The sequence below is a fragment of the Durotheca rogersii genome (assembly GCF_024521655.1).
Source record: "Durotheca rogersii strain YMJ 92031201 chromosome Unknown GGS23scaffold_33, whole genome shotgun sequence".
Taxonomy (NCBI): domain Eukaryota; kingdom Fungi; phylum Ascomycota; class Sordariomycetes; order Xylariales; family Xylariaceae; genus Durotheca; species Durotheca rogersii.
The window spans coordinates 359469-375320 of NW_026251264.1; the positions used below are offsets into that span (position 1 = coordinate 359469).

General features: G+C 49.2%; 4 protein-coding genes across 4 annotated transcripts; 2 read left to right on the top strand and 2 right to left on the bottom strand.

The window, feature by feature from the left end:
• Positions 1-2471: 2471 nt before the first annotated feature.
• On the top strand, positions 2472-3491 carry GGS23DRAFT_607599 (BCNT-domain-containing protein; the record flags this gene model as incomplete). Its single annotated transcript, XM_051520075.1, has 1 exon — positions 2472-3491. The coding sequence occupies one exon, from the start codon at positions 2472-2474 to the stop codon at positions 3489-3491; it is 1020 nt and encodes a 339-aa protein (XP_051368112.1).
• A 1284-nt stretch (positions 3492-4775) lies between these two features.
• Positions 4776-5950, top strand: GGS23DRAFT_600524 (TIP41-domain-containing protein; the record flags this gene model as incomplete). Its single annotated transcript, XM_051519090.1, has 2 exons — positions 4776-5669; positions 5828-5950. The coding sequence occupies 2 exons, from the start codon at positions 4776-4778 to the stop codon at positions 5948-5950; spliced, it is 1017 nt and encodes a 338-aa protein (XP_051368113.1).
• Positions 5951-6266: 316 nt separating this feature from the next.
• GGS23DRAFT_586258 (uncharacterized protein) lies at positions 6267-8813 on the bottom strand. Its single transcript, XM_051517421.1, has one exon. The coding sequence runs from the start codon at positions 8621-8623 to the stop codon at positions 6770-6772; it is 1854 nt and encodes a 617-aa protein (XP_051368114.1). The 5' UTR covers positions 8624-8813; the 3' UTR covers positions 6267-6769.
• Positions 8814-9231: 418 nt separating this feature from the next.
• Positions 9232-11163, bottom strand: GGS23DRAFT_586260 (alpha/beta-hydrolase). The gene is made up of 3 exons (XM_051517422.1): positions 10446-11163; positions 10146-10351; positions 9232-10065 (listed from the first exon to the last, which is right to left on the bottom strand). The coding sequence occupies exons 1-3, from the start codon at positions 10669-10671 to the stop codon at positions 9703-9705; spliced, it is 795 nt and encodes a 264-aa protein (XP_051368115.1). The 5' UTR covers positions 10672-11163; the 3' UTR covers positions 9232-9702.
• Positions 11164-15852: the final 4689 nt, after the last annotated feature.

Here is a 15852-nt window from a genome sequence, read left to right on the forward strand (position 1 = left end):
CTAACCTCTTAGAGGCCCTAAGGGCACCGTGTTAAGTACCTAGGTACATATCCTCTTGGGGGCGAGAGACGGGACTATACGCACATAATACATCCACCTATGCTTCGTTGCATGGCAGGAGGCGCAACACTTGCTGTGGCTTCTAGATGTACCTATTAGTGCTGCTAGCTTAGGTAATCACTCGAACAAACCCCGAGAACCCTATACTAAAGGTTCGAGTCCGACGCGTTATCGTCCTCTGCGTCCCCTCGAACGCTTTCAGCCAGCCGGCATCTCTTTACCTTGCGCATTACAACTGCCCAGGCCACTACCGGACTCGCTTGTGTCTCTTGTCTACGCCAATAATGGATTACTAATGGTCGCCCACACGACACCTCGGGTTTCCGCATAGGGATCGTGAAACATGGAGAACCGAGGTAGGCGTGCATCTAGGCATGTAACTGCGTACTGGGATCGTGCCAATCGACGACTTCGGAACCGGCCCCTAGTCGAAGCCGAGCACCATCTCGAACGATGTGATGTAAGGTCGTTGCGAAGGCTCCCTGCGATGCGACACTGGAAATCGCAGCAACGCTTCCAGTGGACCCCGCAGTCAACACACCTACCCATCTATCCCGTCAACCTCTGATGTAGGAATCCTCTCTTATCGCGCGTAGATCTGTGGCTCTACTTATAGGTACGTACGTGAGGCGCTTACCAATAGTTGACGGAGATTCAAGACTACCGCCGCGGATAAATAGTCCTGGGGTGTTAGATTGCCCAATTTTCCCACGGTGAACTTAGCTCGTTTCTACCTGCTATTACACTAGTACGAGTGACCTGATAGTCATATCATTCTGCATATGTTTCGCTCCTGATCTATGCTGGAACACATATCGTAGTCGAGAGCTTGGGGGCGTCTAACACGCCAGGTCTTAATTTTGTGGGCTTGTGATTCTGTGTTTCTTCAATATTCCGGGACAAGCGGCGGGAATTCTCTTCGCCCGCACACACGCGCCCCTTCGTCTACTCTAGTTTCTTACTTCGGTTTCTCGCTAGCGGCACCGCCCTGGACCCTACCCACGCAGTCTGCAGCCTCGCCCAGCTTTTCTTCGACCTTACCGAAACCCTAGGACGGGGGGTTTCGCTGCTCGTCGGCAGCCTTCATAACCTCGATAGCGTAGGCTCGGCCTACTCCCCGGAAGGTAGGTATCCACGCATGTGAGCCGGTCGTGTTGCCGGCTGTGAACTGCGTAGGCGGTCTAGCCTAGGCCCTCTCTATTTTAAGGCACGTCGGTGCGACGACCTTTAAGAGACTAGGGATAGGATGGTGTCGGGGGATTGAACCAACTTACTTCAGTGGCACCTTAGATGTATTCGGCGCGACCTGCCACGAACGAGGGTCATATTGTTGGTTCTTGTTCTCTGACAGCACGGTGGGGCTTTCAGCCGGCTTAAATGGTTGGCCTACCTTCTGACTATGCTTTTTTATATCTTCGTCATGATGTGATAGTGGGTATGCGCTCCCCGACTTAGAATATGCGGGCTTGGCGGGTAAAGGAGGGTAGGGCCGTGGCTATAGAGACACGAGCCTCTATTTAACTTAGCAGGCTTATGCCTGCCTGCCAGTTAGTTATTAAAGCCACTCCTACGTAGCACTCGTTTCCTCCCATTCGGGGTTTTCTCCAGCTTTCTCAGATTAATGATGTCAGTGGGCTTGATGGCACAACCTTGTTCTACACGAACGGGCACGTCCGTTGACTTAAACAGAGCCTGTGGGGACTTGTGCTGGTAGACTATGATGGCAGTCAATGTCTTGGCATCGAAGATCTCACACAGCCAATGGATCGGTGGTGGGTGCTCTAAAACGGAAGGTATAATAAAAATAACTCTTAGATTGGCCAGACGATGGAACAGTTGTTTGTTGCTGAGATAATATGCCCCTTAACTTGGCTATAACCTCTCTGCATAGATAGTTAGTTGATGCATCTAACTTAGGCACTTACCTACTTATGCCTATGCTATGTTACCTGCCTAAGGTAGGTGGGTAGGCCACGCCGCCGTGAGTGGCATGCTACCTGGTACTACTTCGTGCTACCGTGGAAGGTAACGGCGTATTGTGAACACAACTCGTCTAATTGGATAGTACGAGTACCTAAACTTGCGTGTCAGTATAATGTCTAAAAATTCTTGGGAATTGATAAGAAGAGTAGGAGGATAGGTTTGGTGCCGAGTTGGGTTGGGTTAGGTAAGGTTAAGTTAGGTACCTAGGTAGGTACCTGGTACCCGTTTAATCTTTGTGGCAGGGGTTTGTAATTTGTACTATTGTACCTCTAACCTACCGCGACATTACGTGTAGAGCTCGGACCGTTTTAACAAGCTGCCAACAAACCGCCAAACCTCGACCCAACACGAAAATTCGCTTACCGCATGCCTTCGATGGTACGGATACCACCTACAAACTACGCTAAACTCCGCACATGAGTTCCCTCATGGCCCTAGAGCCAGATGTGGACGATGAGTATGCCTCGAACGATGATTCTGATTTCGCACCAGACGTGGCGCCCACGGATACTGTCTCCGAAGCTGAGGATTCCGATGATGAACCCGTCGATTTAATAGTCCCTCCCACAGCCTCTCCCACTAGAAAGCGTACTACTGATGAAGATGTCGACGAAAACTTCGAGAACTCGGGCGACGAAGCCATTATACAGAAAGGGAGAAAACGACAAAAGGGGGATAAGCAAAGGGGTGGCAATGCCGACAATACCGGCAAGGATGACGGGCGTGACATCGACCTCGTCAGGACCCGGAGCATGCGAGCAGCCGAAAAAGCCGAGCGAAAGACCCCCGTGGTGGCCGGCCAAGTCACCATTGACGTCGATAGCTTGTGGGCTGAGATGATCTCAGCCCCCCTCCTATCGTCCAAGCAAGATATCGACACGGAAACAGAGAACGAACGCGCTGGGAAAGGCGACTTACCTGGGCCAGCCGCAGGCCCGAAGAAAAACCAACAAGGGGAGGCGCCTAGAGAAGTCGAGCCGCCGGCCATGATAAAGATCAAGCGCGCCTACACCTTCGCGGGAAAGGTCCATACCGAAGAAAAGATGGTACCTCGCGATTCCGCCGAAGCGAGGCTGTATCTCGTGTCTCAAGATCCGAACTCGGCCGAGGATATCGATGACGATAGCCAGCCCAAGCGTAAGCCCCGCAAAGCCTTCCGATCTGCCTTCGAACCCGTGATCGAGGGTCTCACACCACGCTTGGACCTCAACCTCGGCATGAACGCGAGATTGCAGATACGTGAACAGGCTAAGGCCAAAAAGCTGAACGTGGTCGAGAAGAGTCGCATGGACTGGGCCGGCTTTGTTGACAAGGAAGGCATCAAGGACGAGCTCGAACTAGCTAGCAAGTCGAAGGAGTCCTACGCCAACCGACAAGACTTCCTGGCCCGTGTCGCGGCCAACAAAGAGGAAGAGGCCAGGAGAGCTAGGATTTCCGGGCGCGCTTAAGAGCCTCAGTAATAATTTCATTTAAAGTCCCCTCAATTCCGCCTCATACGAAATTTAACCAGAGGAGCTAGACAGTCGTGGTCTGTGTATTGTTAGGTTTGCTCTCCGCCCCTACACCCGTCCAAATCGCCTACACAACTAGAGACCCGGTCACATTTAGGAACAGATAGGTGCCTATTCGGCGCCTAAGGCGGCTCAGTATCGCCTCGACATCGATCTTTTGTGTGTCGCTGTCGGATTAGCCGTCCGACCCGAGAATCACGAAGGTGTTAGGCTCAGGAGGGAGAATGCATGATGCAGCATCTTGGGTGTCTTCGGATCATCTATGCGCCCGGGCTTGGTGCCGAAAGGCACGTGCATAAGCGCCCATATCTGGGTTTCGGGCTATCTTCTGCTTCGCGTCTACGGACACGCTATCGCACCTGATAGAGAGCTGTTAAGATAACTAATCGTACATGGTCACATTCAAGAACTACACAGAGACTAGGAAGGAGGTATGCCTCGAAGGAGGACCAGATAAGACGCCTACGAGATCTACCCCGAGCTCTCCGGGCTCTAGTCTTGGTGATAAGACGAGTAGGTGTAGCATATACGTGTATAGGAAAAATGCATATGTGGTTCAAGTCTGACCTGGTTCGAAGCGATAAAAATACAGAGACAGAGCACCGCAAATACTTATACACTTAGACGTCCTCTATTCAGCTCTAGGAGGTCGCATGTCGAATAAGCATTGGACGTAACCAACCCCTTTTAGCGCAAGGGCGCGAGCGCGACAATTGAGAGTCTCATTTGTTGCTGCGCCGACTAGATTGCACTGGTGTCAGCAAATACAATTGCCGACCACTGCCTGATTAATTTCCCTGAAATCCATCTCACGATGTTTTCCGTTATGGATGATTCCAACATATGAGACTGATCGGCGATAATCAATAGGCTGGCTAATTAATGAGACTTTGAGTTATCGCACTGGTACACTAGCGCTAAAAGGTACAGTAGGTAGGTATTAGGTACTTGTGTGGCATTGCCATTGCCCCTCTACCCAAGCTTACCTAACAAGTACTTGTCTCGAGGACTTCCATCTGGGGTAGCGAGTATAACAGCCTCAACTTTTTCGACATCAGACAACCGCTCTATTCACCCCCAACTATCTATCCTGCTGTCGCTAATTGGATCACGACTCGCCCTCCCCCTATTCGAGAACCTACTGCGGCATCTGGCTTTACCTTACCGTCTCTACCTTTCCTCCTTTCCTCTTCTCCCCGTCTCCTCGACCCGGCGTGCGTCATGGCGCAGGCTCACATAGCCTCGACGTACGAGGCGTACCCGCGGGCAGACGGGGCGGAGCACGTGGCGCGGGCGACGCGGACACACCGGCAGGGGCGTTTCGAGATCGCGACGCGGAAGCTGCCCATCTCGAAGGCGGAGCCGATCGACGCGATGGAGCGGGAGCTCGGGATCCCGGTGCCGGAAATGATCTTCGGCGAGAACGCGGTGGCGGTGCGGCACGCGCCGACGGGTTGGGCCATCGAGTTCACGGCGCGCGACGCGCTCGCTGCCGTCGACAAGACCGGCCGCGACATGCTGCGCGTCGCCTATGCCTCCGAGTGGTCCGCCAGCCGCGAGCAGACCAGCGCCGGCATCCGCGACGTCGTCAAGCCCTACGACTGGAGCTACAGCACCACCTACCGCGGCACCGTGCACCTCGGCCGCCCCGGCCCGCCGCCGCCGGCTCCCTCCACCCCTCCCCAGGACGAGCACGAGAATAACGGGAGCGGGGGCCGGGAAAACGGCGAGAACCAGACGTCTGCGCCGTTATTTCTCATCCCGCCACCGCCACCGCCACCGCCAGCCGCAACGCCCGTCACAGCACCCGCGGCGAGACAGTTCGCGCCAACGACGCGGGGGATCCCGATCGAACTGCTGAAGCGGCGGGACCCGATCCTGTTCTTCGACGAGGTGATGCTGTACGAGAGCGAGCTGGACGACAATGGTATCAGCATACTGAGCGCCAAGGTACGCGTGCACGAGCGCCGCATGCTGCTACTCTGCCGCCTCTTCATGCGCCTTGACGGCGTCGTCGTCCGTGTCCGCGACACTCGTATCTACGTCGACTTCGAGACCGAGGAGGTTATCCGCGAGTACACTGTCAAGGAGCTCGCATTCGAAGAGGTAAAGAGGGTACGTTCATTTTCAATTTTTTTTTTTTCCCTTCCCTTGGAATGGCGGGTAATGGAGGTTCTTGGAACTTTTTTTTGGGGGGGGGGGGGAGACTGCTTCACATTTCAAGACGTGTTCGTGTCCCTGACCACTCTGGCTAATGTGTGTGGGCATTGCAGAAACTGCTAATGACCGGACTGACGCCCGACGGCGTCACGATCGCGCTACGTGATGCAAATAGGATCGCCGAGCTGGTTCCCACCATCGAACAGACTCTCGAGAGCGTCTCGTTAAAGTCCTAGAAGAGCTAGGCAGAACCTTACACCCACTCAGATAGCACGAACGAGTGGGTAGAGAGGCTGGAAGGACTCGGCTTTCCATTGGACTTGGGGCTTATAGCAATCCGGAGGGGGAGATAGGGATGGGCCTCGACTAAACCGGACTCTTCCTCAAGAGGTCGACGATAACGCATAGAGCAGGAGTTTAGGGGTGGGGCTTGATAATTTACGGTTTACGGGAGTCAGACACTTGTTTTATTCGCTTGATCATCCCTGTATTCTTCCCTCCTGATTGAGGGTCGTAGCAGGCCTAGTCGAAAGCAGTAGATAGTAGTATTGACCGAGACCTGGGTATCGGGTTACGGCGACACCTCTTACCACAACACACCATACCGCACTGTGCCGTATCCCATTAACAAAAACAGCTATTTCTGTGCCTTGGTGCATGAAAGCCCTCAGCTCGAGCACTTTCAAGGTTTCTGTAGTATATATGCTTCCCTTCGAGACGGATGGGACAGACAGATAAACCGGACATGAGACGCAAACAGCCAACGACTTGTTGAACATATCCATGATAACACGTCCAGTGGATGTAGAGAACGGGACGGGAAGGGGAGAGCCAAGGGCGGCAAATTTTTCTCTCATCATGGAATGAACAAGCATGGATATATCCTTATACCCTTTCCTCCTTCTCCTTCCCACACCCCTACACCTTCTAACCCAACCGACCACCTTGAACCTCGAATTTCTCCTCTGACCCGAAGCCTCCGGATAGTATGACGCAAAGACGGGCGGCAAGCAGGCAGCGAGCCCACGTAGCCCCAGCTTCGATGCGTCTACGCATCAGCGCGCGTCCCGCGGCGAGCTGCTCTGCGTCATCTCCTCGTAGTCCAGCTGCCACTTGTCCACCTCCTGGAACTTGCGCGCCGCCCGCTTCAACTCGTCGCCCACACGCGTCACCATCGCTTGGCTGTCCTCTGGGCCCACGCCTTCCCCGCCAGCCCCTGTCGAGCCCAAGACATCGTCCTCCTCCTCTTCACCCTCCTCCTGGTTCTCGTTGTCAGACACCCGGCCGTACGTTATGGTGGTCCGCTTGGACCTCGACTTGACGACGGGCGTCTGTGGCTGCTTCGCCTTACTCCCGCCGCTACCGCTGCGCTGCTTCGACTTGGCTCTTGCACCCGCCCCGCGCGAGGCCGACCGCCCCAGACGCCTACGGGTTCGCACGTCGAGATACGAGAGCTCGTCGTCGTCATTTCCGAGCCCCGAGGCGTCGACCTCAGCATCGGACTCTTCATCGTCGTAACCGTCGGAGCCGACACGTGCGTTCCTGGCGCGCCGGCGTGGTAGCAGGCCGGCCAGATCCGCGGTGGTGACTTGCACGTTCTCCGGCCGGGAGGCGGCCCTGCGCCTTGGCTTGCTAGCCTGTCTCGGCGGCGGGGGCGGGGGCGGCGATGACGCGTCGCGGTAGTTGGGCGAGTAGGTGAGTGATGGTGGCGACGACATATCAGACAGATTGTCTTGGGATGTTGCCGTCCGTCGCTGCAGCGCCGAGGCGGCACGTCGCGGCGGACGACCGCGACCGAGTAATTGCAGCGGCGGCCAGCCCTCCTCCGGGTCACCCGCCGAGGAGCCGCTGCTCATGGGGGGCGCCATTAGTTCCTCGTCCATGACAGGCGTCCTCGGTCGGCTAAGTCCTCGAGGGGGGGTAGATGGTAGAGGAGGCAAGTCTGGTTCCGATTGCGGTGATGCAGGGCCTTCTACGGGCCCGTCGCCATTATCTTGGAATGGAGAGGATCGGGCACGGCGTTCGTGACCTTTAGAAGACTTTCGCTTGCGCGTCTTGACGCTAGATGAAGCCTGTGGAGATGCTCGGCTGGCGTCGGTCTGACCAGAGCGCCTCTTGGAACGCCTGAGTGGAGTCGATGTCTCTTCAGGAGCGAATGCATCCTCTTCGATTGCCTCGTCTTCATCTTCGTCTTCGTCCTCAGGCTGGGACGATGGTGGCTCGGGCTCGGGCTCCGATCGTTGGGAGCGAGGCTTTTGCGCCGTGCCGAGAATGCTGGGCTCCCGCGCCCTTCTCTTAAACACGCCGATATTGAAAGTTGAGCTAAGGCCGGGCGTGTTGGGGCCGCCGCGGCTGCTGGGTCGGATGTAGCCATCCTCCCGGCTCAGAAAGCTCCCCGCGCGAGGTCGCCTCCGGAACACGCTAGCAGACATGGTAGATGTCTCAGCAGACCGCTGCGCGCTAGCTGGGCCCGCAGTGTTAAAGGTGGTGTTCAAGTCGTCGAAATCAGCATCGTCTAGGTCTAATCCTGAGAAGTCGGCCATTCTCCTATGCTGCGGGGTCCCAGCGACACGGCGTCCTAATTCAACTGAAAGATCCGACTCATCGGCAGGCTCTCCTGCCTCGTTGCTTGGTGTAGACATCATATTCTCTAGTCTGTCCATGGCCGAATCACGTCGCTGACGCGCAGTCTCCAGCAACTGCAATTGCTGTGACGCTGAGGTTGGCTTCGAGCGCGTCGATCTGCGCTTCCGCTCTACTTTTGCCTTCTCGCGATCGCTCACATCGTATAGATCAGAGCTTGACTGGGCAGGCTTTGGTTGCTCTGGCGGCCCGCTGGCTACGACTGGGCCGTGTGCCTTGGCTGTTGTTCGAGTCGACGCAACGCGAGTTCGCTTCGGGCGTGGCATGGCTAATGACTTGTTGCGGGGGACCACGATATGGGGCGAACGAATAAAAATTATACTAATACAATAGTGCCAATCCGTTACCACATGATACACGATTACAGAGGCGGTGGAATTGGATGTCGGGGTACCGTCACGGGAAGATGGCGGGTGGACGTAGATGTGGAAGGAAAAGAGGCCGAGAGGAGAAAGCGTAAGAAAGAAATGATAAATGAGCTTGACGCGTCGAAGCGTGTTAGGTCGTGTTTTGAGGAGCTAGTCCGGAAACGACCAGGTACCCCACTAACCCGATTATTTCTTTTTCGAGAATTCCAATTTATGTAATATGCAATAAAATATATTATGCGCTAAACCGTTACTACTATTGTGTGTTACATATTGCTTTTCTGCATATGGATCCTAACAATACTTGCGCCTTTTTGGAGACCATTCCCGTATAGTAGACCTGTGTCAGTGTGTTAGATTGTTGCTTCCTACTAACGTATTGGCGGCCATCGTCTCGACAGTGATTCAGCCCCTCGAGGCTCATGACCATTGCTGAGAATAGGGATAGGAGGAACTCTGGGAGTAGGGTGTGAGTTAAGTAAACCACCAATAATAGACGGAGCACATGTATAACAAGATAAAAAACGAGACCTAGCACAACAAGCCTGGCGATGTTTTAATTGTAGCTCATGTTTTCCCCGTTGTTCCTATGTCAATAGCAGACGTAATACTGGGCTAACGTTAGCTGCCTGGTACAGTTCGTCTTCGCTAACCGCGTATGGTTCCTTTTGAGAGCTTCCGCATATTCGAAGAGAAACATAGAAATATTCAGGTCTGATTAGACCGCCTGGTTCGTGTGACATAACCACATAGTGTCACCGGACCATATTAAGCGGCGGTGTTCCAATACAGCACAGCGAAACGGACCTGCACTAATTAAAGAATAAGAAACGGCACAACTTCCTAAATGATATAACGAATAAAGGATCTAGCTCGGAAATGCTGTCTAGACAATCAGGTTCTAAATGATGATGATTTGACTATAGAAAAACACCCCTCTCGTTAAAAGTGCCTGGGGCCTATAGCAATAGTTTAAACTAATTGCTCTCATGTTTTGCCGCCGCCTTCAAAACCCAGTCGACCACCTCTGGGGCCTTCGTGACATGAGGAGCGTGGCCCGATTGAACGGTAGTAACCTCGACCTGGCTCTGGCTCACCCGCTCGATCAGCTCAACGGCATCCCTCTGGTTCTTGGAGGGGATAATCCGGTCCTCCTCACAGAGTAAATACGACGATGGGATGTTTTTATATCCAGCATGTGTCAACTCCGTGGCGAAGCTAGCGGCAGTGTGGTTCGGGAATTGGCTGATTAGTCTTTCGGTCTCCTCTTGGTCGGGCATATCCGAGAATGTGAGCGCAGCCGCCGCCGAGAGGTCCTTGAATTGGAGCCAACCTTTCTCCTATCGTTGTGGCGGCGGAGTTAGCGAGAGTCTCGGGCTCCGTAGCAAACCGTAGAAAATGGAAGTGGGAGTTCACTAACATCTTGCCCGAATTCAAGACGGAACCCGTCACCAAATGTCTCGAGGATACCGCTTGCTGAAACCCCCTCGGGTACAACCAGGGCCGTCATGTATAGGAGCCGGACGATGCCGCCCTTCTTCCCTTCCTTTTGCCTTTCTTGCTTCGACAACCCTTTGGCGCTCTGGGTGATCGGAACCCCCCCGTAAGAATGGGCGAGGAGGATCACTTCATATCATTTGTTGGTATTCATACGTAAAGCCTGATAGTCGTATACGACGGTTGGGATCGCCAAAGTACAATTTGAGATGCAACCACTTACCATCCTTGCCTTCGTCCGCGAGAGCCTCCACCTCCTTGGCGATGAAGGCGGCATCGTCGAGCATGGTCGCCGGCTCCCCCTGGCGGGGTCCTGTCTTAAAACCAACGCTGGGGTAATGCAGGCCCCTGATCTCATAGCCTTTGGCTGCGACACCGCTGATAACTTTGTCATAGAACTCCGGCAGAGAGAAGGAGCCAGGAACAAGGAGAATAGAGGGCTTAGACATATTCGGTATGGCTATGGCAAACTAGTACTGATAAGTTACGAGGGCCGGCGATGGCGAGCAGGTTTTTATGAGATGGAATCGTTGCGCTGAATAATTTGAGTGTGGTGCTGGCGGTTCAAGGTGGACTGGATGTTATTGGAATGTGGACCCTAACGAAGCCCTCCACTCGGCCTCTATATATACTCATGATTGCCGAGGTGTTACGTTCGTAGATCCTAACCGGGTGCGCAGCTGAGAGGAGATAGTATTGCTTATTTTGCGCGTGGCGTATCACATAATACAGCGTCTGCGGACAACAAGGCGAGCCGTAGGTATATTAGCAAGACTCCGAGGAGCGAGATGTCTCTGCGTATGGCACGACTGGCCTTGCCCAGGGTCTGTTCAACGTTCTGCTGGGCGTTACGAATCCGGTGGATCTCTAATATCATGACTGGCATGAAACTGGAGCAACGCTGAAAATCTCCCGATGAGTCGGCTTTCTATTGTGCCGTGCGCACTTGCGGCTTAATAACCTTATGAGTACCTACCTAAATAGGAGGACAGACGGATACTGAGCGGGTGGTCCGTGATGTATGTACCTGCCTAGGTAGATGTAGGTACTACGAGTGGTACCTACCTCTAGGTATGAAGATAAGTCCCTAAGGTAGGTAGATACATAGGACCTATAGGCGCGTAAGTACGTAATCGGTTACGTATAGCTATAGGGTAAGCCCTGCCCTAGCGAGGGCTAATCGGGATATAAAAGGCACGTAAAACGGCTTTAAAAGGCTACGTAAATAATTATAATTTAATTAACTATTTACCCGTTCCTTAAATAGCTATATAGTAATACCTTATATATTTCGTAAGCTTATTATTACGTTATTTTATTATTATTTAACTACCTACGTTACGGAGGTAATTAAGTAACGAAAGTTCCGATAAACGAGCGGCCCGGGATAACCGTATAATTACGATTAACGGTAAAGAAAGGTTATCGATAAGCTAAACGATTAAATCGCGAGGATAATTACGAGGATAGCTACGAGATTATAAAATAAGGCGGCCGAGGAAGGAACCGAATAAAAGACTACGTAAGATATCGTATTAAAGGACCTCCGTAAGGAAATACGTAAGAAGCTATAGGAGGGCTCGCGTAAAACGACCGAGTATATTAACTAACGTATAAATACCGTAAAGTATTTCCTTAAGGAAATAATAGCTAAGCTAGAAATAATAAGCGAATAACGGTAAGGAAGCTATCGTTAACCCTAGTAAAACGTCGCCGATTTAATAAAAGAAGACGACTTTACCGACGTTAACGAGGGTAAGAATAAACCTTATATTAAAAACCTAGAGATTCCGAGGAAACTAAATAAATCGGCTATAAAGACTTAACGAATCTACGGTAAGGACTACCGTAAGAGCCGCGAGAATAGCCGTTATTATCGTATCTCGCGTTTAGCCTAGCGTAAGAGCTACCGCCGCCGGAGCCGTAGCCTAAGTAACTTATTAGGAAGCTTTTCCGATAGTAACTCCGATTACGGTAAACGACGTAACCGGAGAATACGGAATAAGAATAAAGGTACCGCGTTTAGAAAGAACGATAGGATTAATTAGAAGAAGTTCGTCTTTAATCCCGATAAGGACGTTTATCTTAAGGAAATTTCGAACTAAAGCTTATATCGGGATATATTTATACTTTTTATAAAGGAGGTAGGATATAAAAAAGGAATAGAATTCGATAAATAAAACGAAATATCCTTAGCGAAAGTAATCGCCGGAACCTACCGGGATTAACCCTTATAATTAATAGCGGGCGTACGTTTAGGTACGAAGATACTAAAGATATTCGATTAAACTTATGCCTTTATAGGAAAGGCTTATTAATAAAAGTTATAAAAGTAACTTATTAAAATAAAATACGACGATAAGAACCCGATAGAATTTACGTTTAAGTAATAACTAACCGTTCGTTAATATATAAATACCGGCTTCGTAATCGACGAAGAATAATAAATTACGATATTCCTTAGCTATATATAAAATAAGGTAGCTAATTAGGTTAAAATCGTAAATACTATAATTAAAACGAAACCTATAAACCTACTAAACGTACTTAATAGCTTCCGCGGAAAGTTCCGTAATAAGATTAATAAATATAAGGATAACAAAAGTAACGACGGTAATAATAATTAGGCTAATAACGCCTAAGGTAAGGAAAAGGGTAAAAAGAAGAAGCCCTCGTAGAACTAATAAGGAAAGCCTCTTTACTTTAACTATAAGGAGTATAGGTATAAAGCTAAGGACTACCCGAAACCGCTAAAGGAACGAAAGGGCAAGGGTAACGGCGGCGGTAATGGTAACGGCGATAACGCCTCCGACGGATTAAAAGGCGGTTCGAAATAACCGTCGACGTAATATATTACGTACGTACCGTATACGTTACCTTAATTCGGTTATTACGATAACGGAGGCGGGATATATCGAACGAGGATAAATACGGTAGAGCTTTTTAGGCTAGTAAGCGCTTACGACGAACTACGCCGTAAAAAGGACCTTAAATAAAAGCTTATCCCTATTAATCCCGGTAATAACCTAACTATAGCTAACCCGCTAAAGGACGAGCGGCCCGTAAAGCCTTTAAGAATTAACTACGGAACGGAGGCTAACGCTTATAAGGATTACCTATTCTTCGATATAGGAACTAACGTTTACGTTATAAACGATTTAAAAGATCTAAACCCGAGAACGGTAGTAACGTTACTACCGGGTTACGTTATTAATACGAAAGGAGGCCTTATAAACGTTACGAAGATAAGTAAAACTATTTATTACCTTACCGGCGACGACGAGGGATATAACTAAACGTAGTTAAATTATACGTTATTTATTAGCTCCTTTTTAGTTAAGATCTTTTCGGGAGAGTTATTTTATCGTAACGGAAGCTAGCTAGATAAGAATAACATTATAAATCCTAACGGGACCGTTTTAACGACTTTAAACCCTAAGAAACGAGGTTTCCTATTATAGGAATATAAGAAAGAGGAGCCGAAACTCCTTCCCTTTAAACGATACTAAGAGGGCGCGCTAAGGTATTAATTCGGTAAGCTTAGCGAGATATTATAAGCGATATTAATATAGCTAGACGATAATATTATAAAATAACTAATATTATAATATCGCCGCCTTTATTACCTTAATACGGAAAGACTTATATAGATTATTAAAAGGTCGATAGGAATCGACCTAGACCTAGTACTTATAAAAACGGTACCTTATTACGCGTATAATCGGGTAAAGATTACTAGGATACCCTCGAAGGATCCTTAGGAGCGTATTTAAACCCCTAGGGAGATTACTTAATACGACTTCGGAGAATTATAGCCTCTATTAATCGAGAACTACCGTTATTTTATATTAATCGTAAACGACGATAACCGAAATAAAGAGTTTACTTAGCATAAGTTTAAAGGAGAGGCTTAATAAGTATTAATAACTTACCTTACCCGAGTTTATTAATTACTCGAAGCATTACCGAGCGCCCCGGATAAGAGCCGGCGACGGATAAGAATATTACGCCTTAACGGCGGCCGAGAGTTCGGTATAAGCGCTATCGAGTAATTCTATAACGAAAGGGATATTACGTTAAATACCTTTACGTTAGATAATTAATATTAAAACGGCGTAGCGGAAAGGAACATACGTTTCCTATAAAACGATACTAAAGTAATTTACGTTTAAATAAAGATCCTTACTTACTTTTAGGACTACGTCCTCGTAGTAACGACGTATACGATTAATAAGATTAACGTTTCGTTCGTAAAAAAACTTACGCCATACGAAAGATTTATAAACGACATAGAGCTAGGAAAGAATTATAAACCTAATAACGCGTATTTACGTATCGTCGGTAGCCGTTACGTAGCTTATATCGATAAAAGTTATCGGGTCGTTTCCGAAAAGATAGAATTACGTAGAGCCCGCGCCGTTTTTATAGGTTACGAAGGGGAGTATAATTACTTAGTTTAGCTCGTAGAAGGAGGTCGTTTCTTAAAGACGCCTTACGTTATCTTTTACGAAGAACTAAGAGATTCCGAAGGAGCCCCCGACCTAAGGGACGTCGTTAGGTCCTTACCTAAGTACGTTTAGAAACGGCTACGGCATCGGAAGAAGATCGCGGCGATTAACGTTCGTAATAAAGATAATAATATCGTCGACGAAGACGTTATAAACGAAGATAAGGGCAGGATACGCCCCCGGAGAGGGCGCCCGAAAAAGAAACTACCTTAGATTTATATATTAGAGGTACTACCTAAGTTAAATAAGGTACGCTCCGCCTTAGCGCTAGGCGGCTCGTAAGAGGGCGAGTTAGAAGGAATATCTAAAGGCGAATAAAATACGCCTAAAACCGCGCCTCGAGAGAAGCTATATTATACTAATACGCTTACTACCGTACCGTAAGAGTAAAGCTATAGGTAAATAATATTAATAGCGGCGGGCTTATTTAGGATAAACGAGAACGAACCGCTCTTTAAGGAGGTAATAGAGGAACTAAAGCGTAATCTTTAAACCTAAGCCGTTTTTAAGGAGATCCGAAAGAACCTAGAACGTAATACGTTTAAGTTTATATAACCGAGCGAGGTAATTAACGGCTATTTTATCGACGCTAAATAAATCTTAAAGAAGAAGTTCCTATTTAACGGAGATTTCGATAAGCTAAAGGTACGGATTTACGCCCGAGGATTTATATAAAGAAAAGGTATCGATTATAACGAGATTAAAGCGATAACGGCGAAGGTAGTATCGTAGAGAATATGTTACATAGAGAGCCACTTGTATATGGCTCCCTACTCCTTCTCGAGTTACTCGCTTACCTAATATAGCTCCTAGCTCGCTTATATAATATAGCTCGTAGCTCCCTATCGTCTATATATAGGTAGCTCGTATTTCCTTTGTTAATCTCCTTCCTTTTGAGATAGTTAGTTAATTTACCTTCTTCTTCCTACCTTCCGTTATTCCTAAGAAGTAACCTTAGTACCTACGTAGCTCTCCTAATTTACGTATTAATTATAAGCCCGGTAGCCTTTCTAAGGAGCTAAGTTAACTAAGGTTTTATTATATAAGCTTCCGAGTAATCTTATTATTTATTTCTATCTCTTTAATCTTTCGATTAATCGTTTTTTTTTTAAATATCGCTTT